General features: G+C 41.5%; 1 protein-coding gene across 7 annotated transcripts in view; it reads right to left on the reverse strand.

The window, feature by feature from the left end:
* Window positions 1-20,953, reverse strand: part of LDB2 (LIM domain binding 2) — a 356,991-nt gene extending 336,038 nt beyond the window's left edge. For all 7 annotated transcript variants that reach the window (XM_014788889.2, XM_014788887.2, XM_014788888.2 and 4 more), the window contains exon 1: window positions 20,502-20,953. In XM_014788889.2, coding sequence (XP_014644375.1) covers window positions 20,502-20,633 — 132 coding nt within the window. In that variant the 5' untranslated portion in view covers window positions 20,634-20,953. The remainder of the gene's footprint in view (window positions 1-20,501) is intronic.
* Between the last annotated feature and the right edge of the window lie 6,545 nt (window positions 20,954-27,498).

A 27,498-nucleotide genomic window follows, 5' to 3' on the forward strand; every position in this document is an offset into this window, starting at 1 on the left:
TAGACGATTAAATGTAAATCCTAATGTACATTCCCTTTTACATGCAATATGGGTTAGTTACTGTTGCTATGGAAACCTTCACTTTTGCATTTACTGGTTTTAATTCTGTGACATTTGCTGACTTTAGTACAATGTAAAGTTTATAAATATAACATACAGGTTTGTGGAGGGTTTTTTTAAAGTATTCAATTTGCATAGATAATTCCATCACAAATCTCTAGGTACACTAGGGGAAAAGGCATTAGACTGACGCCAACTAACAGTAATCAGCAAACAACAGGCTATTTCCAGAAATAACTATTTCCATCTATCCTCAAAAATCTCCTTCCACTAACCAAACGCCCCATCCATTGTATGATCCTTGTAACCACTGGTTCAATGATAATTTTCCAATGTAGAACGTGTAAAGTCATTTTATTTATTCAAAACACTTTCATCTATTACCTCCTTTTATCTTTAACATTAACAGACATGGTTTGAAGAAAGAAATGACCTCACTTTAGGGACTAGCTTCAATCCAGGGCAAACAATCCTTGGACTTTGAACTGGAGCTTCAACGTACTCTTTGCAGACAGTCATCCTATTTTCCTCCTTATTCCCAGTCTTCCTCATCTTTGCATCTTTGGAATCTAGCATGGTTTCCATAAGTAGAATGAATGCATACTCTCCAAATGTCCCTAAGTTTTTTTGATTCCCTGATTATTGTTACTTAAGATATATAAAAACTGAGACCCATAATCATTATGCAAAAACATGAAAAGTCATCTAGCAACTCATTGGGACAGAAAATGCATCACTAAGAACTGATCGAACTGACATACATTTATGATGAGCATCCAACACTTTTGAGGCATTCCCACAGGCATGGTGAAAATCCACCTCACTGCCGGAAAGTCACAGAGGAATAAATTCTTTTCTGAGTCTCCCCAGGGAAAGCCTGGATTCAGATAGCCATACACATACTTACATAGATATAAAAGATAACTTGTACAAGAAGCATTTTAAGTGGTTCCATCAAAGTCTGCACATTCAATAAAAGGCACAAATTTAACCAATATTTATTGAGCTTCTATGTTGTGTCAGACACGGCTTAGCAATCCTAGAGTAGCGAAGTGCCTATAGTTGTACCTGAAGGGGAGAGGGGATGAAAGAAAACGATAATGCCATACTTAAGGCTTCTAGGGAAAGGAAGACAGGCCCACAAAATGGCAAATGGGCTTAAGTGAATCACAAGAGCTTTTCAAAGACAAGAGGCACTTAAAAGAAAACAGAACCACTAATAACCAAGAGGAAACAGGAAAATAATGAGACTCAAAAGTGGGGAAGAGAATGAATTCCTAATCAATCTTTGCTTTAAAAAAATAAAAAGGGTGTTGAACAAATTGGTAAGTATGAAGATGTTGTGAAAGTAGAAGTTAATCAAAAGTCAGGGGAAGGGGCTGGGGAGATGCACAGCTTGGGGGAGGTGGAGAAGGCTACGAAGGAGTTTGACAGAACTGATGGACACAGAGGACATGCTGTTACAGCGGTTCAAGTGGATTCTGGGAAACAGGTAGAGTGGACATCATTAAACCCCGCACTGATTTGGGCTTGAGGACACAGTACGCGCTGTTGACAACAACGGGCAGAGATGAAGCCTGAGAAGAGTCCCTGCTCTTAATCCAGTAACCCTAGACCCCTCCCGCCCAACGCCCTCCATAGCCAATCCATCACCACGCACTGCCCCGTCCATGCTCATCTGTCTCCCCTTATGAGCTCCAGGTCGATCCAATTCATTGTCGTCTTTGGCCTGGAAAACTCTAACATCCTTCTCTAACTTGTCTTCTTGCATCTGCTACTAAATCCTTCCAAACCATTCTTAGCTCAGCAACCTGAGTGATGTTTCAAAATGCTATTCCAGTGATGTACCTTCTTTCAAACCTCCACCAAAGGAGCAAACTTCCCATTGCTCTTAAAATGATTTTTTTAAAAAAGCCAAAATCTTCAATATGGCCTATCCACATTCAAACACATCTCTTCAAACTCAGATTGCTCTTTCTTACACCTCCTCCCTGCTCTCTGCACTCCAGACAACCTGGCCCACCCATCACAGGGCCTTTGCACCTGCTGCTCCTCTTTTAGAATGCCATCTTGTCACCCCATGTCCCATTTTTCTAGGTAAATCTCATTTGTCCCTTAAATCTCTCCTAAAACTTCACTTCCTCAAAGAAGTCTTTCCTGACCACTACTCCACGAATGTAGGCCATGTTTCTTTCTTTTATGCTTTCATAGAAACATGCTTGATTCATCTAGTGCATTTGTCACATTGTGTTATATAGTGCACATATTATCCATTATAACTATATACTAATTAGTATGATTATTGAATTGCGGTGTATCTCCCTTACGTGGTTGTAAGTTTCCTAGAAGGCCCACGTCTGTTTTTTTGCACTACTGTATGCTAGACACCTGGCCCCTGCTCAATATTGATGCACCAAATGAGAGAACAAGTAAGATTTTGATGGATCTTCTCAAGGCCATATAATGGTTCCCTGTTGCTACAAAGTCATTTCTAACCTCCTTAGCCAAGCATTCAAGGACCTCCAACATCACCCTCTGTTATACCCGAGAAGGCAGAATTTTGTCAGGGAAGAGTGTGATGGTTAATACTGTGTTAATATTATATATTCAACTTGACTGGGCCATGGGATGCCCAGATATCTGTTTAAACATTATTTCTGGGTGTGTCTGTGAGATGTTTCCAGAAGAGATTAACATTTGAATAGGTGGACCAAGTAAAGCAGGTGGCCTCCCCAATGTGATGGGCCTCATCCAATCAGTTGAGGGCCTGAATAGAACAAAGAGGCAGACGAAGATTGAATTAACTCTGCTTGTCTGCTTGAGCTGGGATATTGATGTTCTGCCCTCAGTGTTCCTGGTTCTCAGGCCTCCAGATCGGGACTAGAATCTATACCATCGGCCCTCTGGCTCTCAGGCCTTCAAACTACACTGCCTATATTCCCGGATCTCCAGCTTGTATATATATATATCTTATTGGTTCTGTTTCTCTGGAGAACTCTGACTAATACGGAGGGGGTAGAGAAGGAATGTGTCTCCCCCAGAAACAGGAAGCCGATTTAATAACTCCATGAAGTCCCATTAACACAGTATTCTATGGACATGGGGCCCGAGCATGGAACACAACGAGAATGGTGCCTCCTTCATAGGCAACTCTCTTCACACCTGCGGAGACTTCCCTGAGCAGAGGTCAGCCAACCACATCCTATTCATCCCCCACACCTGCTTTCTTGGTGGCATCTGAGGCCTTTTTTCCCTCCAACGGGGGAGTCCTTCTTCTTCCCCAAGAAATCCATGTCCTATAACCCCTTATAGGACCAATTCAATTTCAGCCTTCTCCGTGATGCATGGACCAAACACTCTACTGTGTTCATTGTAATCTAATGACAGAAGACAATTTAGCACTGGCCTTTAAAATTCTTCATGGGGCCAGCCCCGTGGCTTAATGGTTAAGTGCGCACGCTCCGCTGCTGGCCGCCCGGGTTCGGATCCCGGGCGTGCACCGATGTGCTGCTTCTCCGGCCACGCTGAGGCCGCATCCCACGTACAGCGACTGGAAGGATGTGCAGCTATGACCTACAACTATCTACTGGGCTATGGGGGAAAAAATAAATAAGTAAAATTATGAAAAAAAAAAAACTCTTCATGTATTCAGGGCCGGCCCCATGGCTTAGCGGTTAAGTGCATGCACTCCGCTACTGGCGGCCCAGGTTCAGATCCTGGGCTCATACCAACGCACCACTTGTCCAACCATACTGAGGCGGCGTCCCACATACAGCAACTAGAAGGGTGTGCAACTATGACAAACAACTATCTACTGGGGCTTTGGGGAGAAAAAGGGAAAAAAACAAGGAGGAGCATTGGCAATAGATGTTAGCTCAGGGCCGGTCTTCCTCAACAAAAAGATGAGGATTGGCATGGATGTTAGCGCAGGGCTGATCTTCCTCAAAAAAAAAAAAAAAAAAAAAACCTCTTCATGTATTCTATTGATATTTAGTGAATATCAATCAGATTCTAGGTCATGTGTTAGATTCTGAATGACTAAATTAAATAAATAGGCCTCCTTGTACAGTTGGGCGTTCCACGCTGCAAAATGGCAGCTGGCCAAGGGAATTGGAGGAGGGGGCTGAAACCCAAACATTTTGCTAAGTCCTTTGGAGCTAGTATCTCCCAGGAAGATCAGAAAGCTTTCCTTTGCACAAAAGGGCCATAGGCTCACGCAGAGGGAGCACCTTTTACCCATTCTCATGAACACGTCCTATAGGCTGCCATGCCTGGAAAGACAGACACTATACTTGTCTGTGTGGAGCTTACGGTAAGCTATGTTTAAACTTCCAGGCCTGCTACTTCTCTCATATTCTTCATTCAGTCAAGAAAGGTCTAGGGATCTCTTCTGCACCTGACCCTGTGTTCTGTGCTGCTGATACAAAGATGAGCCAGGCATGGTCCCTGACCTCAAGCGGGCCACAGTGACGTGACACTCACAGTGGATTCTCAGTGTACACGTGCTGGTTCCCACTGAGGAACCAAAGACAAAGTCGTCAACCACTGATAAGGCTGCAGTTGTTGCTATGACCTGAGGCCTGCTTTAACTTCCAGAGGCCTCAGTTTCTTCAGCTGTGAAGTGGCACACTCTGGAGAGTCAGTAAAATTGAGGGGTGAAGATCAGCTCTGAATTTGGGCACACCTAGGTTCAAGCCACACTGTGACTCTTGCTCACCCATAATTACTAAGCCTCTCTCAGCTTCAGTCTCTCATCTGAAAAATGGAGGTCATGATACTACTCACCGCACTGGCGTGCGGCTTAATTGAGACAATGATGTAATGCATTGCTGTCAGACTGGCATGCAGTAAACACTCAATAAATGTACAGTGTCATTATCATTGTTCCTGCTCTTGAATTTTTGAGATTCTGCTTCATTCTCATCCAGTCCCCTGCCTTCAGCTTTATGGATTCCTAACCATTCAAGGCTTTGCATGATCTGTTTTCTTCCTAAACTTCTCTCAGTATTGTCTAGCTACATATCATAGTTGGAGGACGGGGATTTTTTTTTTTTTTAAGATTCAGTAACAACCTGGAAGTTTCACAAAAATTACTATGTTCAACTCCTCGGTAAAGATAAAATCTTCTACCTTATATTCAGACAATTTCTCATGGCTTAGGGGAAAAAAATGGTTGTTTTTGCCAATCTAGGCTTTTAAGCAGGCTTAGAGAAGTTGCCTTTTTTCTTTCTCCCTCACCCAAGGTCTAGATTACAATAGATTAAGGGACCTGGTTGTGGCCATCACTGGGGCATTAATGCTACATGGCTTTCTTTCTCCGTTTTTGGATGTTTGAGCAGCTTTGTTCCTCTAAAGATCACCAGATGTGCAGCATCATAAAAAGTTAGCAGCTCCCTAGATTAAAAATATGAATAATTGGGTCACAATTTACTACACAACATAAGCAACTTAGAGTACAAGTGTGTGTGTGTGTGTGTGTGTGTGTGTGTCTCAATACCACAATGCCTGCTGGATAACTTCCATCCTGGCTCTCTCAGCAGCCTGGCCTCACCCATCATGACAATTGTCACCCTTCACCATAAGTAGATATCTAGCTGGCTGTCTTCCCCATTAGGTTGTGAGCATCCTGAGGGCAGGGTTTCTTATAGTCTTCCATCACTGAGCACATAATAAAAACACTCAATAAGTTACTGAGGAATGAATGAGCCAATCCAATCTCATCATAGACACCACGGGGTGCCACAGTCAATGCTACTTCTTAAACGGTTTTCAAATCAAAGCTATAATAAAAGTAACAGCCGAGTTCTTTCTTCTCGCCTTTTCCCCTGCCTCCATAAAAAAAAAAAAAAATCACAGGAAATATAGAATTGGGACTGGAAACCATGCCCCATCCGTTCTCTCCCCACCTCCCCCATTCTCCCGTTATACCCAGAGTATCTGGTATCCCTTCCAGGAGGTCTCCAGGGACCTGGTAATATTATATATGGTTGGGCTCCTTGAAAATACAATGGACTGAGTTAAGGCAGAGATTTCAGTTTCTAACTATAAATGTCTTGACATATTTTTATTTCAGACAAATGTCTGGATGTACAATAAACTATATTTTAATGTTTATTTGTTTCAAATACGGTACTTTTCTCAACAGACAAATGCAAAGTTTTGAGTCTGGGAAAAAATAGGTTTAAATCACTATCCCAGCAAGCAGCTTTTAAAATAGTATACACACAAGTGATCATTTCAAAGCAGTTTAATGCACTTAGCCAACAGGCATTAACAGTCTTTTCGGAATACCCTAACACCTTAAGCTTATTTTTTAGTCTTGGTTCAGGTGAATTTTAACCTTTCTAAAAAAAATAACCGGTGGTACCGGGCACCCACTGAACTCTGTAATTTTAGTACATCCTGCATTTGCATTTTGAGGTTCTTTTAGGATGGTCGGAAAAAACAATCCCTGGGCCTTCTTTCATGTGTAGGTTTTATGACAATGGTGCACAGAGCGTTTCTAGGAGAAGTTTGGTCCTCCAGCTCCAGCCAGTTTGTGTAGAAAAGCAAGACGCTATGACTCAGCGAGATCCCCTCACCAAAGAAGGTGGGAGGAAAAGAGCAAGAGGCTCGGCAGAGGGAGTCAACAACACGTGATTCACCTTGATTTCATTTTTGACGTGGTAGATTAAAAACAGAAACGAACAGTCCACCTAATGGGAATCAGAGATTCGGGGGCCAACGAGAGTCTTGTTGTTCATATCTCTTCCAATCCAGAGCCGTCAGAAGAGGAAACAGGCTCAGGAAAGGGAAAGATTTATCCAAGGCCACAGGCTCAAGTGTAGGGAGCAAAGAAGGTACAAGAAGAGTTCAGGAAACACCCACTGAAATGAACAGAAGTCTGTGGGCCCGCGATGTGACATTAGGCACCCCGTAGGGAAGGGCAGAGCCACTACTCAATAGCACCCTGGTCTTGGCAATTGACCTCCACGGTCTCATTTGGTGTTCAAGACGGTCCTCTGATGGTGTATATTGCTGTTCCCAGTCTACCACCGTGGAAACTGAGTCTCAGAGACTCTTGTTACACGGCCCACATGGGATAGATGTCAACCCTCTCTGTCTTCTCTCCCCCACTCAACCTTCTCATTTGACTCACTGCCACGTCACTTTGGGGCCCTGGTGCCAGACTGGCTGCCAGCTAAGGGAGTTTTCCCAGAAGCCACAGCACATCCCTTCCGGTTTCCCAATTCTGTCAAGTCAGGAGGAACATTCAGGCCTAGAGACCCCAGGGACCCACCCTCTAAAATGGCTGCTGAAAGTTTCATGGACCACACCACGAGCCTCACTGGTGAACAAATGAAGTGTCCTTGGGCAAGTTACATAACCTTGGCTTACGGTAATTTTGCATCTTAAAAAAATGCCGTGAAAATCCATCCTTTGCTTCAGACACAGTAGGCTAAAAATAGCTCAGTCAGCCAGTAAGTGTGTGTAATTTTTCCTTTGTGCATCTCCCCATCCACTGATTCCTTTCTCTCAGTGGACAAATATGCTCCAAGACAGATGGCCAGTCCACCCTCCACAAAGTGATCAGAGTGTCTCACTCAAAGGCAGATCGAATAGTCTCACTCCTCAGGCAAAAAACTACCTTTATCAGTTCTCTTTGCCCAACAGTAGAAGCTAATGTTGATCGAATCCTTACTACACAGTAGTAAGGTGCGTAGACCAGATGCTGGTCTAACGGCTTAAAGGCCTTATCTCATTAAATTTCCTAAAACAACCCTATGAGGTGAGGACTACTGTTGTACCATTTTCTACATGAGGAAACTGAGGCATGGAGAAATTCAGTAATAATGCCAGGGCCCTGTTCAGACTCACCATGCTAAAGTCCAAAAGATAGTCTCTAAAGGACAAATACCAGTGGCCCTCACTCAGCACACCCAAGTCCTCACAATCTGACCCCCACTTCCTCTCTGGGTTTATCTCCTACCACCCTCACCAGCCACACCCTACACATACACACACACACTCAGACATACACCCCAGAGCCTAAGCCCCAAGCATGCCAAAATCCTCACCCTTTCTCAAACAGAGCATCACCTTTCAAGACTCAGTTTCTTTGCACATGCCATTCCTTCTGCCAAAAACATCCTTCCCACCACCCCTCTCAAATTGACAAATTGCCACTCACCCCTTGAGACCCTCCCTCCCTACAAATATTGTGCTCTCATTAAACTCTTTCAAGAGAGGGGCGCTGCCCTCTTTGTCTCTAGACCAGTAGTACCACATGAGATAGGTGCTCAATATTGACTAAACAAAGAAGCCCTAACAATAATAGTTAACACTTATAAGGTGCAAAGGCACTATGCTAATCACTTTATAAGAATTATCTCACTCAGTCCTCATAACCCAAAGTCATAGATTCTCTCATCATCCCCACATTACCCATGAGGGCAACCTAGGCACAGAGGAGTAAATTAACTTAACGTCACAAAAACAGAACGTAGAGAAATAAATCTCCATGACTTCAGAAGTTAATAATTTAACACTAATGTTGTCGTAGGGGACACAGCCTTATTGCACACCACAATGTTGTAATAGAAGTGTATGTATGAGGCTCATCTATAAAATGCACATTACCCATATTAAAACAGTGATAACTCAGAATCGAGTTACAAAATGGCTGCCTCTATGAAATGTGCCTTTAAAAAAAGACTGTTATTGGCCACAGAGAATGTCAATTGTCATGAAGGATATGAGTGGGAATAAGATAGTACCTGACCCCAAGGATCTCTTCGATCCAGTGAAGAAAATACGATTACATTGCATACAACTCATGACACAGCCCACTTTATCAGATATCACGTTTCTCCTTGAATCAAAGATATGTCCTTCAACCAACGTCATAAATTAACTTGCTATATCCGAGCCTACTGGTTCTAGATCAACAGTAACTCTTAACATTAACTCAAGCTCCCTCTTTCCAGTATGAATTGTGGAAAATCTGTTGCTTTACAGACCTTGCACAAGGTTGTGTGCTAGTTGCCTCTTGACTGAGAAATGATAACAGAAAAAGAAAAACAGAGGGGAAAAAAAGGATCTGTCCTCAAGTGGGAGGGAAAATCTTTCTTAAAAGAAGATGGAGAGCCCTGGTTTCAAGGTTTCTGACTAGAATTAAATGCTAATGGTAGTCATGATAGTCACCATGGCTAACTGCTTAGTACCAGCATCCCTCCATCTCACATGAGGACAAGACCAATTTTTTAAGAATACTAATTCTTTGAGTTCAAATCATGGTACTAAGGAGCTAGATAATTTTTTTAATGTCTATATGATGTTAGTTTTTACAACATAAACACATGTATGAAGAATTCAGGCAACTCAAAATTATATTTCAAGAAGATTTAAGGACGTGGTGAAATACCCACATTTTTAGTTAAAAGAGCTGGATTCAAAAGTGTGCTCTATATGTTCCTAAGCATGTAAAGGCTAATGTATATGTGCATGTGCAATAGATTTATATACTAAAGTGTTAACAGCAATTTTCTGCATAGTAGAATTAAAGACAAGTTTTATTTACCTCTTTGCACATTGTTGTATTTTAAAAAAACTCTACATTGATAACGTGCCATGTTTTCAAAATCAGAAAAAGTAGACATATTTTAAAGCATAAGCAACTTTATTTTAAATAAATTGGCAAGGAAAACAATCATAAATTCTAAACCAATAAAGGCCAGTGATGTGTTTTTCAACATCAATAGCATGATGCTAAAAATCGATACCATTTTAAGGCAATTGAAAAGCTGGGAAAGGAGAGAGGAGTCTGAAACATGAAAGTCTTTGTAGGGTTGAAGTACAAATTAGCAGTCAGTAAGAGTGTTTAATTTGGCCAGTTCCTGGTTATTACCTGGGCAACTAGTGTGATGATTTAGAAAACCTGAGACACTCCTGAATTGGCAGGCCATTATAGTCCAGGTAAGCGCCCCTGTGTCTGGTTTCTGCACTTCCAAAATCAGGAGCTTGGGCTAGATGATGTCCCGTGTCTATTCCACCCTGAAACTAGGATTCTGCTAATTTGGGAGTGGTAGCCTCCATCAAATATTCTCCATCAGAATCTTTGAAAGGCAGGTAATATGCACCAACCGCTTAATTTCAATTTCAAACAAGAAATTTCTGCCAACTGCACGGGAATCATGGTTAAAATTATAAGGCATAAGAAAGAAGAGTTATATTTTGTGCGTACTGCCAAACAGTCAACTTTGTTTATTGGTTTAGCTTTTGCTTGTCTACACTGATTTTCAGTATCAAGATAAAATCCTAATGAGACCTAAGAAATGACCCATATCGGGAAGTAAAATGTAACAAGCACCCCCCTCTAAAAAAATAAATATATAGATATACACACACATATATATATGTCTGCAAACAATTTAATGTTTGAACTATGTACGATGTTTCTCTAGAAGGGTTAATAAAAAATTATTATTAATGTGGAACTCTAAATAAAAATTACAGGTGTCCTGGTCAACGAAGGAAGTGCAGGAAGGTGTGCGCAATTTAAAGAATTCAATATGAAAAATCAAGGAGGCCCTCCACTGGAATTTAGCGGGACAAATCAGCAGATTGTAACATGCGGTTGCCTCGATAAGGAAAGCAGAGGCAGGTAGCCGGACTACTCATCAACCTGATCCCTCTGGCCAAAAAGATACCACATGGTGCCGTTCAGCACATCACCAGCTCCACTGTGTGCATTTTCACTGTGGTAAGGAGTAAGCCACAAGGTATCACAGTGGATCAATTGGCAGGGCTGTTATCAGTCCAGACACGCAGGTGGTGCTTCAAGCTTCCGCCCAGTGCTGATGCAGCTTCCTTGGAAAAGTCTGTACCAGGCTGCATATTGAGAAGTGCGCCTCTTTAGACAAAATGGCCAGTCAAGGCCAGGCGGTGTGTGCTCTTCAGGCCTCCCTGGGGCCCCCATCTAGACGGCCCTCCAAAGGCATTGGTGAAGAAGAACATTTCAATGTTTTGTTGTCTCCATTGAGTTCTTACAGGGAGCAAATCCTAAACACGGCTTTTTGCCAACAGAATGGAATGCACGTGTTTTCATACACTGGTCAATTCTCAATCCTTAACCATAGGTATGTTTAAGACATAATTATAACCTGGACTTCGGGGAGATCATGGCCACAAGAAAGTATACAATTATTGTGTCATCACTACTATATAACAGGGAAAAGCCCTGATGGCATTATCACATATTATGGGAACACCAAAAACCACAAGTCCTACAACATATCATTGCAAGTTTTGTTCACTAAATTGAAATATGCTAGTGCAAGCCACGTCAAAAATATTTTTCAAGATACTTTTAGGAAATCAAGCCAAGCTCTGCAATACTTACACTACCTAATTTGCTGATAGGCTAGAGAATAAGGGCAGCATAGTCAGCAGCGCCAGCATCATAGTTCCCATTAATTGAGCACCTACTGTATGCCAGGCATTTTACATGCATTAGCTATTCACCTCCCAACCTAAAACTCAGGCTAAGAAAACGAAGGCTCGGAAAAGTTAGGAAACTCCCCTAAGATCACACAGCAAGTAAGAGGCAGAGCCAAGATTTGGATCCGAATCTGATTTATTATAAGTCATACTGCGGTGCAGATCTTTATATTCCAGGCATGTGGCTCTTTTCATTCCAGAGGAAAAAATACTGGTAGGAAAAGAATTGAGTATATTTCCTAACCAGAAGGTGCACACAAACACAAACATAATCTGATTGGGGCAAGCATATCTCTCTCTCTGTCTCTTCATCTCTATCTGTCTCTCTCTCACACACCATACAATTAGCAAACCCAAAGTTATTAGAGACCACAACATCATATAGTAACATAACTTCCGATATTTTTGGTCGTGCAGATCACTTCAAATAAGCTAATTGATGGCACTGAAAGCACTTTCCTAAAATGCAAAGTGCTCCAGGAAATGTAACGTATTGTCATGATTCATATCATAATTCACGGCTCTGGGCCCCCAGGTAGATCCGAAGAGAGAGAAGTGGTGGAAATATCTAATGAGAAAAAACACTAGGATAAGTATAAATATGTTTGATCAGAAGTCAGGAGATTCCCAACAGATTTGCACCACCCAGAGGGCAAAATTCTCAGATCAACGCTTCCTTCACAGAAGACAACCTCCTTTCAGTTTCTTTTTTCTGCAGGTCTGGCTAAGCACTCCTTCAGGGCACGCTCCACTGGCTATTAGGCTCCCAGATTGCTCTCCAACTGGACTTGTAGGTGATTGTTGGTAAGATTCAAGGCAAGTGCCAGTGTCAGTCTGGACAGTGCTGGTACAACTTAATTTCCTTTATTCAACAGATGTATTTTGCTTATCAACTATGTCTACAGGGCACTGGGGAGACAACTGGAACAAGACAAATGAGTCCCTGCCCTCATGCAGCCTATATTCTGTCTAGGATAAGCAGATGCTTAAGAAATAAACTAGAAGCAGGAAAATATCAGCTTGCTATAATTTTCATGAAGAAAATTATCAGGGCATGTGATAAAAAGTGAGAGGGGTTGGAGGAGGTCATTTTAATTGAGATGATCAAGGAATGCATCTCTGTGAAGGGTACATTTAAGTTCATGAGTAGAGGACCTACTAAGCGCCAGGACTCTTATCCTTCATTATTGTTATTTTCTTTGAGATATTTAATTGCTTCTCTGCAAATAAAGCCAACACCACGCCAAATTCTAATTCGAATTAGATCTCCTAATACTTATACGGGTTATTACGGAGAAATTCATAAATCCATTCTACCACTGAGGGTAAAGCTGTTGAGATGTGAACGAGTTGGGCAAGTTAATGGATCCAGTGAAGACTTTTGTGCCTGGAATCTGCTGAATACGTGACAGGAGAAGAGAGTGGGCCGTCGGGAAGGAGCAGATCCATAGAGCCTCAAAGTTAGAGCAAGGAGTTTGGAGTTTATTCTGAGTGTGAGAGGAAGCTAGAGAATGACATGATCTGATTTATGCCTCAAAAATATCACCTTGGCTTGTGGGGAATAGATTATGAGGTGGGAAGAGGGAGCAGGAAGCACAGTTAGGAGGCCATCAGTAGAGGCCATCAGGATGGGGGTTGTGATGTCACCAGAACAGGGTAGGTCCCTCTTCTTCAGAGGAGTCTGCCAAATCTTAAACGCTAAACTTTCTGTTTTTAATCGGAAGACTAACACTTCAAATTAGGCTGGTCAAAAGTGGTAGTGATGCGAGGGTAATGTGTGCCTCCAACAGAGTGGGCAGCCCTTACCAGCACACTTCGGGAGACAACATGGAATGAGAGAGTTAGAAGACCCAGCCCCTAGGGGTGCCTGTGTGCGGACTCAGTCTTCACCTCTGTAGGCCTTGATCTCCTTATCTGTTAAAGGAGAACCAGGAGGCATGCCTCTCCGGCTTGGGGGTGGATCAAATGAGGAGATCCATCTTATCTCCAATAATTGGTTGGCATTTACTGTAAAGACAATGGCCTCACAGGCAGCTAAAATAGGCTGCAAAGATAAGATGGAAACATCACCTCCCGCAAAGAAATGCAGAGACATACGATGTGGAGACACCGCCTCTTAGGAGAGGATCACACTAGGGTAGTAGGAGGCCAAAACATGTTGGGAGTTCTTCTCCCTCTACGCCTTTATTTTCTCTAAGATTCCTAATTGGTTACCTGCAAAGGAAGCCAACACCATGCCAATTTCTAATTCTAATTTAATCTCCTAATACTTAAATTTGGAGAGGGAGGGCACTGCCAAAAATGAGATAGCTTTTATACTCACCGCACTACTATTTAAAACAAAACACCATCTTCCACAGAGCACGCCTGAGAAGAGTCAAGCACTGGATGGAAATCTAAATATTTCTTAAGTAAAAAACTTAAACTTTTAGATGACTATGCATAATATTCCACAACAATTCCAGTGACTCTTCAGATAAGGCCACTTCAATGGATATTGAAGGTATTCATTCTTCAATAGGGAGTGTGATTTCAGTTCTTTTTTTCAATAGCCAGGATATATTTTTTATCTCTGGCTCCATCCTTTGGAATTTCCCATGGTCCCTTTTGAAATTAGTCAGGCATTCAAGAGACAAAGAGTCTAACCAAGTTAGCTGAATGGGGTCAACTTTCCAGCCACTGCCAACATCAACCTGTCCTAGGAAAAAATGAATGTATTCACGGAATAAATTTCTACAGGTGAAACTAGAATCCTAGCTAGTATTTCTTATCTCAAGAGAGGTGCTATAGCAGAGCAGTTAACAGCATACATCTAAAGCTAAACTGCCAATTGTGTGACCTTGGACAATTAACTTAACCCTTTGTTTCCTCATCAGTAAAAATGCAGATGTTAGTAGTACCTGTCTCATGAGGTGATTATGAGGGTTAGATGAGCTGACCTACAGACAGCCCTTAGCACCATGGCCCAACAGATAGTGAACACTCCACGGATGCTAGTTATTATCATCATGACTACCTTTCAATACACACATACAGCCATTAACACACCAGGTATTAATTTATCATGGTATCCCATTGTAAGAGTTGGTTTGTATGTCTCCCTTCATTACCAAATCGTAAGCTTCTAGAGGACAAAAAATGGCTTCATTATCTCTGTATTTCCAGACTCAGGTATCGTCATTGCCTGAAGTATGGAAATTCTTGAAGGAATGACTGAATTTTGTCTTAAGTATTAATAGTTGCCTATGTCCAGATGCATGCTGCCAGCATTTAAATTTAAAAAATCTAAGCTCAAATTGAGAGGAGGAAAGAAAGAAAGAAAGAATACTGGTCAGAAAATGACAAAGGAACTATATGTAATATCTACATCAGTCGAACATTTTTTAAAGCCCTATTTTCTGACACTTTCAAAAAGAGATTGTTTTCCCAGATCAATTACATTTTGAGAGCCACACACCAAATCCAAATAAGTAAGTTTATGAATCTTGTTCTTGACAATGTATAAAGTTGGATGTTTGGGGCTGTTTGTTTTATGTTTTTTTGCTTCTTTTAAAAGGGGGTGTTCTGTGTTCCCCGTGAAAAATGAGTTAATGTGGACAAATGTAATAAAAGGAGATTTATAGCCCTGTTCTCCACACAGTTTAAATTAATTTCTTTCTGAAACCCAAACAAAAAGCTAAATACATAAAAAATGCGTACTGTTTTCAATCCTATATCATAATTTACACACCAAAAAGGGAGAAATTTAAATGTGCATTGATTTTAGGCTGATAAGAATCTGTGTTGACTGTGAGTTGAAAGATTTTTTTTTTTCTTCTTGGCCTCCTACGAATAGTTCGTTTGCAGCAATTTTTAATTAAAAACAGTTCCCATAGTAAGAAAATGAAAAAAAAAAAAAAGACCTCAGGAAAATAAAATCGGTACAAGCGCCCTGCAATTTGTTTTCTGAGGCCGTGTAGACATCTTGAAAAATAAGAGAGTTTGGAAGTTCTCATTTTTAAAACTCCACTTTTGGTTTCATTTAACATTTTCAAAATAGCTTTCCTTACCACTTCCAATCTCCCCTCCCCCCACGCCTCACCAACCCCCTTCGAAAAACTTGGAAAGTTCTGTGTTTAAAACTGAAAATCATTCATATGCCTCAGAATAACGGCAACATTTTTCTTTCTAAATTTCTAGGGGAAAAAAAAAAGCCAAGTTATCACAAAGCATTTTTCATTTTTTTCCACCTATCCGAAATACCTAATCTCATTTTAACTAGACTCCATCTGAACATCAATGATACTCAGCTATTCCATGAATAAACATGATGTTACAACGTGAAGCCCTGTGACTGAAGTATATAAAAATGTAGCTGGAAAAAAAGGCTGAGAACCCCCCCACGGCCACCACCCCCTCTCCGGGGAGTTGGAGAGTTGAGCTGAGAAGGAGTGAATAGCAGCAGATTTAAATTTCAAGGTCTTCAAACATTTTTAACGTTCATATTAAATCCTGTAAAAGTAAAAACTGTAATTCTAATAAAATCCTTGTGTGTGCAGCTTCCAGTTATAATCAGTTTTCTCTTTTGGTGTGGGATGTGCAATACTGTTAAAAGAAAAAACATCTCAAAACAGATGAAATACGTAATGGAACCCACACTTTCCTGGTGTTTGTGGTATTTTATTAAAATTAGCATACTGCCAACATGAAAAAATACGTACTTAAACACATGTTCATTTGAATGGAGACATTTTTGGTCATCTGAATGAGAAAACAAGGTATAGAAAAGTTATCTACAATAACAAAGATTTTTATAACTTGATAAACTTTCTTAAATTCTATAATAATCCAATTTTAGTGAAATCCCTTCACTAAAAATGAAGGTTACTATCACGTCTCATATTTTCCCTATATTTTCATCTCACAGCACAGACCTCAGGAAATGAAAAAAAATAGTTTTTGTTATTATTGAAGCTTTTTACAGAGCAAATTCTGAAGTCTTTAGAAAGTATTTTTATATCCTATCTGACTGTATTCTGTGTATAATGTTAAACTATATAACTGTGCAGTTGTGTTCTTCCAAAACACATTTGGGACAGCAGGACCATTCAAATACATGAATGTGGGAAGACATGGGGTCAGTTCATGGTAGCATGTGCAACGGGAAGCATAACCCCCTTCCCACTGCCTGGGAATTACAGTGAACAACAGTGACGCAGAGCTCAAAGAGTTTTTCTTAATTTCATTTAAAAAGGGGGAGGAACACCCACACATTTCTTTATGAAATTCCACTGAGATTCTGATGTTGCAAAGAAATTTTATTTCCCAGAACAGTCAAGAGCTTTTAAAACATATTTTTGTTGTTTTTGTTTGCTTTATAATGCATTTATATTCCGTTTAAAAGATATGAGGTCCCATAATTTCTTAGACACTTGCTTTCCCTTCCCACAAAGATTAGAGATCTAAATTACCTCATGACAAAATAAATGTGGGGATGAGCACTTTTGGGGAATGGGAAGCAGATGCTCAAAGCAGTTTCAGGGGGTACCAGGCCCCCAAAGGCATCAGAATTGTGTTTCTGAGGAAAGGTGCTAGTTTCAATGACAGGGTTCTCAAACTCTCTCCTCTTTCATCTACTGATTCATTGATGGGCTAGTTAACAGACATTTATTGAGACCCTACTTGATTCCAGGAATCGCTTGCTCTAAGCGCTAGCTTTAAATAAAGCTGCAGGGTCTCTGTCTTCGTGTTTTCTTCACTATTACCCTAGTTTTTCAGTACCGTGTGTAAATTAGAACTAAATACCATGAGCAGAGAAGTAATGTCTGCGCCCTTTACTCTAGTTCACAATACTTTCTCACACTAAAGAAAACCAAACCCAGGACATTTGTAGAATCTGAATTTTTAAATTAAAGAGGTATTGCAAGTGATTTGCAGATGAGGAACCAAGATCCACGCCAACTAGTTAGTAAGTAACAGAAACAACTTAGAAACAGGATTAACTCCCAACCCAGTGCTCTTTAAACTAAAACTACCCAATTTCTGAGGGCTTTGGTTAGATTTAATTGGAAGAAATACATCAATTCCCATGAGAGATGACCTGGGGTCAGCCATGAAAGGAGGGTAGGGAAATATCATGGGATTTTACTACTTTCTGTCCTTTCTAAAAAGAAGGAGGCTTCTAGGAAATTTCTACTGGTTTGCTACAATTTCTTTCTAGCCAAGTCTACGTTCAAGAAGGAATGGAGTGCTGAGAGTGTTACTCAGATTGTGTGTGTGTGTGTGTGTATGTGTGTGTGTGTGTGTGGTATTAGGAGTCAATGAAATAATACTACGTAATTTAGGAGCAAGAACCAGGAGAGAGAGAGAAGAAAGGGGTGCAAGTGTCTCTTGCCCAAAAATGCTTGGATGCATTGGTTAAATTCGAAAAGCAATTGCTCAACAATCTATCTGATTCTGTGTGTGAATAAATTGGTAACTCTTGCTGGGTATTACTGTATTTTATTCCAACTCATTCCCTTATAGGGCTCAGTACAACTTTATCATAAACAATCATCATTGGTGAAGGCACACTGTAACTTTTTCAGGAAAAGTTATTTTTTTCTAAATATTTTCTTTTCCAATTATAAACCATGATCAAAATTTAATATTTAATCATAATATTTAAATATCTTAGGAGCAATTGTTTGATTCTCTCCTTTATTCATATGAAATGAAAACAAATTTACGGCTTTGGGTTCATGACATCATTTACTGCGTGGCAAAGAAAAAAAGTTGTTTCAGGGCAATTATTTGGATAATTACAAAAAAGATCTAATTAAGAGGGGAAATGTTTGGGGCTGGCTGTAGAACACACCAGAAAACAGTTTATAGTGCTTTTCTGTCACAGGCAGAGAGGTTTAAAAAAATCTTTAAGATTCGTCATAGCAAGCTTTCCTCTCCAGGTTCTTGAGCTATGAAGCAGTTTTTTCTACTCAGAGGAAAATCTTTAAAAGTAAAGCCACAAGCCAAAAGTTAGAAGTTCCTGAGTTTAGCTCTCACAAAAGATAATGTGCCATTTTTAAGAAACATGCTATGAATGGGGGACTTTTCAAAGGTTTTCTCTCAAATGTGAAACAAGCATGGGGAACTTATTGCATCCTGCAGATTTTTATGAGGGGCAGGATGGAGAAGTCTCCCAGATAAGTCTCCTAGCTCAGAACTGGCCAAGTGCTAATTAAGGGCACAAGGGAACACAGATATTAGAGAAATCTGCCTGCTCTCCGAACCAAGGAGGATGGGAGAAAAACCTCTTTCCACAACTCCTCCAAAACTTTCTGAAATGTAAGGTGGACACAAGCTGCTTTTAAATCTTGTTGCTGTTCAAGAATTGAGCCATAATGGCCCTGGGTCTCTTTTTAAACACTAATCATATTTTAAGACATTTTTTTTTACCCCAAATTTATATTGCAACTAATGTGTGCCTGAACTATAACTATAACATTTTCTATCCTCCTAATTCTGAAAGCAGGCTATGACAACCAATAATTTATGCAATAATTTAAGATTCCAACACACAGTTGCAAAGAGCTGCATGAAATATACAAACTGTAACACACAACCCACACAACACACACAGATATCATTTACTGCCAACAGCTCACTACCCCTAAGCAGAGCAGAGTTTACACTCTGTAAAAACCACTGGCTTCTAGGGAGAGCAACAGTATCATCAATTATATTTAATATCTCTGGTGTATTAACACATAAAGAAAATAGCAGTGATAAAGACAAAACAGTTTTTTAAAAACATCAGTCCTTGTCCAGCAGTTAGCCAATCAGAAAGCAGGTCACATCTTGTTAGCTGTATTAAATACATTAAACGTCATGAATTCTCCATGGTTCCGTTGACAATTCAAGCAAGCGTGTTTTATTTTATCATACAACCTTAACTGAGTTCCTTTCCAGAGTTGAGAGGTAATCTTCAATCTAAAATTCCACCAAAGCTATTCCCTAAAAGCTCTTTACCATCAACCCTCCGGGTATTTGTACTCTGCAGAGAAGACTGAATTCCCAGCGATTTCTACTTCCTAAAGTGACTCTGGTGCATCTATAGTAAACTCCTTCCCAGAACACTTCAACACAAAGCCTCAACTTACAGGCAAGTGGACAGCCCAGCAGCAGACCTGCCAGCTGAGCCAGCATAGAGAAAAAGTCAACAGGTATTAAATGTTTAAATTGCAGGAGGCGGTCTGGAGTTTTGCATTTACAAAGTTCTGAAAGTTCTGCTCTCTCTGCTCCCAGAGTTGCTGGCCCAGAGGCTAAGGATCCCTCTCTCAGCCACAAGATTACAAATATGCAAAAACTCAAGCTGACTCAAATGCTGAGCCAGCTCCTGTGGAAGGTAAAGCTCCTTAGGAGACACTTCCATCCACGATAGGAGCAAGTCAAGAACCCCTTTGCCCCAAGCAACTGGTTTCTGAATTTAAGACAGAAATATACAAGCATGTCCCTCCAGGGCTAGTTCTGAAAAGTACGCGGGGTTACTCTTCTGCCTCCTTCATCTCGATTTTGATGACTTTGAAAAGCAAATGCAGGACAAAGCAGACTTCCTCTGGGATTTGTTAAAAAAATTATTTTACCGGATGCAAATGATCACAAAATCCCTTGGAATTTTATCTCAGGGAACACTAAGGGGACCGACCCAGAGCCTGCACCCCCCGGAGTTCTGGGAGAGCAGCGTTTCTGGAGACCCGGCATGCGAATCAAGTGCTGGGTTGTCTATTTCAAGATTCCGGCAGAAACTGTCCCCAGCTCCAAGAGTTGCCGTGCCTGGAAACCCAGCGTTCAAACTAGTGGATTCATCCTGGCGCTCATTTCCACGTACGTGGTAGTATCTGGTGGGACACTTCCCACAGAATTCAGCCAGCAACCCTAGGAAAAAGCCCATGCACAGTTTAAAAAAAAAAAATACACAAACATACACCCAAGGTTGAAGTACTTACCTCTGTGCGAGACTGCAGTCTCTTGTTCATCTCATAGATTCGGTACTCTGGCTGCACCATGTATGGTGTATGTCTCCTATAAAATGGGCCAAAAGGAGAAGAATAGAAGGGGTCATGTGGTGTGCTGGACATCTTGCCTGCTTGTCGAAAATCAAGCTAAATAGAGTATCAGTAACGTCCATGCAGAGCACATGGGCTGTGTTCTTCACAGTACAAAGTAGACGCACGCACACGCTCACACACACACACACAGAGGCAGGCAGGCAGGCAGGCTGCACACACTGGCTGGGAACTGCTGTTGGAGCCCTCTATAGCGAGAGAGGAGAGGGAGAGGAGAGAGGAGGGAGGGAGGGAGGAGGGAGGGAGAGAGCACGGGAGAGGAGGGAGAGGGAGAGAGCAGGAGCTCCAGAGAGGGAGGGAGGTTGGTAGGGAGGAAGGCAGGGCAGGAGGGAGGGCGAGAGAGAGAAAGAGAGGGAGGGAGGGAGAGAGAGAAGCTGGATAGCTTTAGGCACCACTGGTTGTTTTTAAAGAAGCAGTTTGTGGAGAGGTCATTTCCTGTCCACACTGTAGACTAGTTCGAAAATATAATTCTCCTCACAGTCTGACAGAGGTCTAAGGTTTGGTTTTAATTTTTTTCCTCCAACCAGGACCCTTCACAACCTGATTGCTAAGCTTGTTAGCATATAGGTGGTTTAACTGCTGCCTGAGCAACTCACCCCTGACAGCCACACTGTTGTAATGTATCAGAAATATGATTACTACAAAACACAGAAACACGAGCATCGTGGGCCCCCGTATTTGAGCTGGTGATTCACTCCGTGCAGATTTCCATCTGCACTAATCTCCCCATATACTTTTGGTTTTACTTGCTGCTGTTCCAAGAGCTTGTCATAGTCTTTGCATTTCAACCCCTCCTCACCCCCACTCCCTCCCATCACCCCTCTCCCCAGCCCCCTCCCTCTTCTCCCAAGGCTTCCTTCCAGTAGGTTTCAGGGGGCCTGGATTCAGGTTACAGAGGGATTTTCAGGTAAAAACAATCATTCAGAATGTGGAATACCTAAGATACATCCATGGAGCCATGGTCTTTTTCCTAGGAGGAAAAAAAAACACTCCAAAAGCAGACCTCCCAATAAGAAAGGAAAAACAAGAAAGAAAACTCCCACAAAAATGACCATGGAAAATTCAGTTGAGTAGGAAATTGCAGATAATTGAATGGATCATCCCCAAATAACATGTCCAACTCTGGTGGAGACAAGGTTTTTATTTTCCAAGACTGGTCAAGTATATAACTCTTTCCCCAACTGTGGTATATGGAAGAACTAAAAGAAAACAGCCCATGAGAAGGGAGAGAAGCTCTATAGAGAATTAAATAGTCTATACGACAATCAAATTCTGCTGGAACCAATGGTAACCAGACACGTACTCCTTAAACAAAGGCCAGACACAGAAAATGTAAATGTATTGAGCTAATAATACCTAGCTAGGTCAGTGGTATTAAGGAAAGAAAGCAGAGACCACCAAAAAGCATGATGCATGCAAGACCTGAATGTAAATGCATGCAAATGAGACATTTCTTCTTTTTAATAAGCAGATTAATTAACTTTCTGCCCCAATCATGGTTTGGGGTATCTCCAAGTCACTAGCCAACAGGGGATAAAGTATTGCTAATTCTGCAATTTACGGTCTTAAAAATACTCAGGCATGGAAATGCCCCCAAATTGCTGTGTTGATCAGTCCTTTTCCATAATTGCATGAAATGTGTGCAGAGTCCCCCCCAAACTTCTAGTGCAGCCCAACACAGTAATGTCTTTTGCCAGGATGAGATTAGGGGAGGCATTACGCTAAGGCTGCTTGGTGCTTGTTCGAGAAGACCCCAAGGCAGGCCAGCATGCTTGGTTTCAGGTTTCATTACAAATCCAAAAGCTGGACCAAATTTGCTGCAAGGTTTGTCAAAACACACAACCTTCTAAAGACAGGATTTCAAACAAATTTGGTGTGATTTATGTTTTGGGATGACGGCCACTGAAAAACCTAACGGTTCCTTGTGTTTAAATTCTCAAACTAAAGATGTTCCAAGAGTTTCGTGCCCGCCTGCGTTTGTGTTTACATGGCTGTTTCAGCACAAGAATCAAAGTAACACCTAGCAGGCGTGTGCAGCTCAACAGTGATCCAAAGAAGGAAAAGCTCAAAACCCGTGTAGGGAACCCCTTTCTGAATCAGGTTAAGTTTTGCTCCCATTAATTCTTGCGAACAGTTCCAAGTTATAATTGGAAATATCGCTTCCCGTTAATACCTAAAGAGCCCAAATTCAGACATACCTGAAACTTTCTCATGCTTGGTTCATGTTGTTTCCCACCCCTCCCACTTCAAGAGTCTCCAAACTGGTCTCCCCGCTCACAGATCCACACTTCTCTTCTGACTTGTGATCGTCCTTGTTATAACCAGGAGGTTGACTGCAGGAAAGGAAAACAGATCATGTCCCATGCTTTCCCTCAGTGTTTCTCTGCTGCCAGTAGGAAAACGTCCAACTCCTTAGCATGGCACACAGTGCTGGAGACCTGCTCCCTCTCCCTCTCTCTCCCTCCCTCTGTCTCTCTCTATTTAACACACACACGCACACGCACAATTTACACAAACATTCACGATTTATTTATTTGTTTTTTTATTATACTTAATCTTCCTGAAGTTACAGTCTCGTTCCACACATGCGCACATTTGTACTTTTGTCCCTTGTTTACCTGTACACGCTTCCTCATCCTTCTATCCAATTAAATTATCTCCTCCCCTCTGAACCTTTTTCCATCGCTCTTTCATTAATTCACTTATTCCCCAGATCATTCTATTCACAGTGGAAAGGGAACGGCTATCGCACTGGCCAGAGTATGTTTCAACCCACATTCCGCCACTTAGTTGCTCTGTGAACTTGAGCAAGTGACTCGACCTCTCTGCGCCTCAGTCACCTCATTTCTAAATTGGGGAGAATGATAGTAAAAATCTATAAGATTGCTGCAAAGGATTAGATGAGATAATACACTAGAATGTGTTAGAACCTGCATACATAAATGCTCAAAAAATGTTATTATTTTTAGGTACCTAAGGTATGCTTAGGTGCTGGGGAACATCAGGAGGTCAAGGTGGACATGGCAGACAGGCTCCTTGCCCTCCTGCCCCTTGCAATCTAGTGAAGGTGTGGGGGGGACTGCATAGAACTAATAAGCCTTGCGGAACATAATTTCAAATTGTAGTGTGTGCTATGAAGGAAATAAATAAAAGGAAGAGATGGAAAATAATTTTCTCCTTCGGGTTAACAGTGTACCTTCTATATTCTTCTACTGGATAATTTACATATAAACACAGTAATTGCTGTCATTTATGAAGTACTTACTATGTGGCAGACCCTGTGCTGAGTGTTTCACAAAAATATTCTTCATTAATCTCACAATAAACCCATGTGATTGACTTGATTACTCTCCCCATTTTACAGATATGGAAACTGGGGTTTCGAGATGCTAAAAAACTTCTTCAAGGTCACGCAGTTAATAAGTGACAGGGACAAGATGCACACCAGTCTGCCTGGGTCTTGAGCACGTTGCTGCTTGGAGCCCAGGTCCATCCTCATCTTTAGGGTGTCTCTGTTCTTGGTCTCTGGTGGCCAGCGTGGTGCTGAGCCCACAGCAGATGCTCAAGCCATATGTACCCAATTAAATGGAAGAAGAGGCAAGCGGATGAAGTGACTCGCATCACTTGCATGTTATTCTTTGTCCTGCTTCAGATATCCATTGTCCCCCTGCCCCCACTTCTAACCATTCTCCTTGAAGACTTGCCAAACTACTCCCACCTTTCTTTTATCCAAAATCTTCCGTCAGTAGCTCCCAAAGCTGCCATGTTAGGTGTTTAATCCTTTGCTCCATCAGGTTACCTGGTTGGTTTGCCACGTGTCTGTCGGCCCCGCTTCCCCACTTCTTGAGGGACCAGCTATGACTCGTCTTATTATGGCCCAGGGCTGAGACTGAGAAGGGAAAGAAATGAAGTGCTCATTTTAAGCCTGCAACTCAATTCCCTTGGGAAACCATAGGGAAATTCAATAAGCAATATTTGTATACCATAAAAGGATGAACGAGCCTACCCCCCAAAGCCACAGTTGCCTTACCCCCAAAGACTGAACCATGCTAGTTTCCATATAATTTTGCATGTTAAATATGGAATACATTCCAAAGTCCTCACACAGACATTCAAGGTGCCCTAAAAGCTGGTCCCGCCTTTAAGCTTGGAACCTCATCGTGCTATATTCACCTTAGGTTTAACACAGAATGTTTATTTTTCCTTTAATTTGAAATACTTGCCAACAGTTTACAAAAGTAAAGAATTTCACTTAAAATCCAAATTGTCATCTTCTCTTGAGAAATCGTAAGCTCTGGCAACCCTTGGCCCATGCCTGCCTCCATGGCAGCCTGCATTGGGACCTGACTTTCAGTGTTGTGATTCACCATGGTCTCCAACACTCTGTGGCCTTCACCAGCCCATGCCCCTAATTTCCATTTACCCGCCTGGTCCCTCTAGGCATTTAAGTCATTGCCCCTTTCCTTCATCCATCCAATTGCATCATCTCCAATTCCTTCTACCAAGCTCTGGTTCCTACAGAAAGCTAGTTTTCTCACCACTCTTCAGTTCCCTCCTCTGCCCGTTCTATTTCTGTGCCCTATATTTTTCTTTTTGCCTCTTCATTCAATAAGCATCTAACTAACATATATGTGCAAGATACATCTAAGATGTGGCAGGGGGATAAAGATCAACAAAGACAGATAAGGCACGTTCTCTGCTTTCAAATGATTTATAGATATGCAAAACACGCTGCCTTCATTCACAAGCGTATATTGAGTCCTTACCGCGTACCTGTGCCAGGTGCTGGGGATATAGCCCCAGAAATAAGATAAGAGTAAACCCGGAACTAACCCCCAACTCTGGGGTCTTTACAGTAGAGAGCAGTCTGGAATAATCTTCTTTGGAACCTCACTGATTTGGCTTAAATCTTGAATCTTGCATTTAGCTGTCTGACCTTGGGCATTTAACCTCTCTGTGCTTCAGTTTTCTCGTCTGCAAAATGGAGCTAATAACAATCTTATGGTTCTTATGAGAATTAAATAAGTTAATACATGTAAAGACTAGAACAGTGCTTGGCATTTAGTAAGTGTCATGATTGCTACTGTTATTTTTAGAAGAGGTGACAGGTATTACCCAATCTCAGAAATAAATGTGAAGTGTGGAGAACAGGCTGGGATAGTCAGTAGGCATTAGCAGTAGTGATAGGGCAGAAAAAAGCTAAGGCATAATATGGTAGGCATCTTCAAACTTACAAATAAAACGCTAATTTATAAAGAGCTTTCAAGGAAGGAGAGATTTATTCAAACTGGTTAAATCAAGGAAGGCTTCACAGAGGAGTTGGCATTTGTGTTTATCCTCAAAGGATCTGTCAGAGACGAAGATGAAAGTCTGAGAAAGGTCATGCCAAGCAGAGAGGGCATCATGGAAATGAACGTATTTGACATCAAGCAAAATCAAGAAACTTTGCAAAGGTAGCGACAGTAAAAAGAGGTTGAAGCCTAATTCTAGAAGGCCATAAGTATCATTTTAAGGAATTTGCGGTTTATTGCAGGGGCACTGGGGAGCCAGGAAATGACAAGATAAGAGCTCTGTTTGAGAGAGATGACTTGCAGATACGAGGAGGATGGCTTGGACTGAGACAGACTCGAGAACTGAACTATGCTTTGGGAAGCTGATTTCAGTCAAAGGAATCAACCCGGAGCATACATTTGCTCAGTAACTTCTCTCTGGAACACATGAAACAGAAGACCCAGAACAGAGGCTGAAAAAGCTCTCTCGTTGCTCTTGGTTATCAAATAGAATTAAAATGATGGATGACTTTGTGGAATTCTTAAAGGCCATCTTCTCATCAGTACCAGTTGTCATTGTCCAAGCATTTAAAATTCACAACTGGAGTCAGCCCACAGTTGAGGAGGGCCTTGCTGACTATCCCAAAGGGCTTGAAAAGCTGTCTCCACTCTGCAGTGTGGGAGGTGTCTTGGATTTCCCTTCTCGTGGTGTTCACTATCATTCTCTAATGTCCTCTTGACTAAACCAAATCTGATAAGTAATTGTAATGACTAAGGAAGGCCACAGCCACCGAGAATAGCTCATTTCTCAAGTATCAACGGCAAAACCCAACCCCGCAGCATGGACCATCCAAGATCCATTTATCACTCCACACATGTCCACTGAGTGCCCACCATGTGCTGGACCCTCCTCTCTCAGAATCTGTGTGATCTGGCCCCTCCTACCCTTCCAGCCACACCTGTGCGGCTCTTTCCTCCCATGACACTCCTTTCACTTCATTCCCAGGACACACCACACTCTTTCCTCTAGATTCTAGAACTCTCCTCTCTTTGACCCTGGCACGGATATTTCCTCCTCAGTCTTCAGTCTCAGCCCAAGATGTTACCTCCTCAGAGAGGCCATCCATGACCAAATTACCTAAATAACCTATCCATGCTCCGTCACTTTCTATCACTGACTTCTGCTTGTTAGGTCTCTAACACAGATCGCTGTTTGTACTCATGTCTGTATTTGCTATCTGTTTATATATTGCCTGTGTCCACTATGAGTTAGTAGATTCATGAATGCTGGTGATGTGTTGGTTTTATCCACCCGTGTACACTCAGAATTTAACATGCTGTCTGGCATATGTGGGTGCTCAGTATATTTTTATAAAATAAATGGATGAAAACTTATCAGAATGAGTCTCAGGAGCTGACCTAGCAATTTACATCCCCTAACTCCAGGCCAGGCTAACCATATAATAGGGATGTATAAAAGCTGTTATTCATTCATTCTTTCTCTCATTTATTCATTCAGAAAGCATTTCTTGTGTACTTAGTACAAATCGGGTACTATGCTAGGTATTGAGCAAACAAAAATGGGCAAATTTGAAAACTGGAGAGAC

This window comes from Ceratotherium simum, chromosome 8 (assembly GCF_057802395.1).
Source record: "Ceratotherium simum simum isolate JZ-2026a chromosome 8, ASM5780239v1, whole genome shotgun sequence".
Classification (NCBI taxonomy): Eukaryota; Metazoa; Chordata; class Mammalia; order Perissodactyla; family Rhinocerotidae; genus Ceratotherium; species Ceratotherium simum.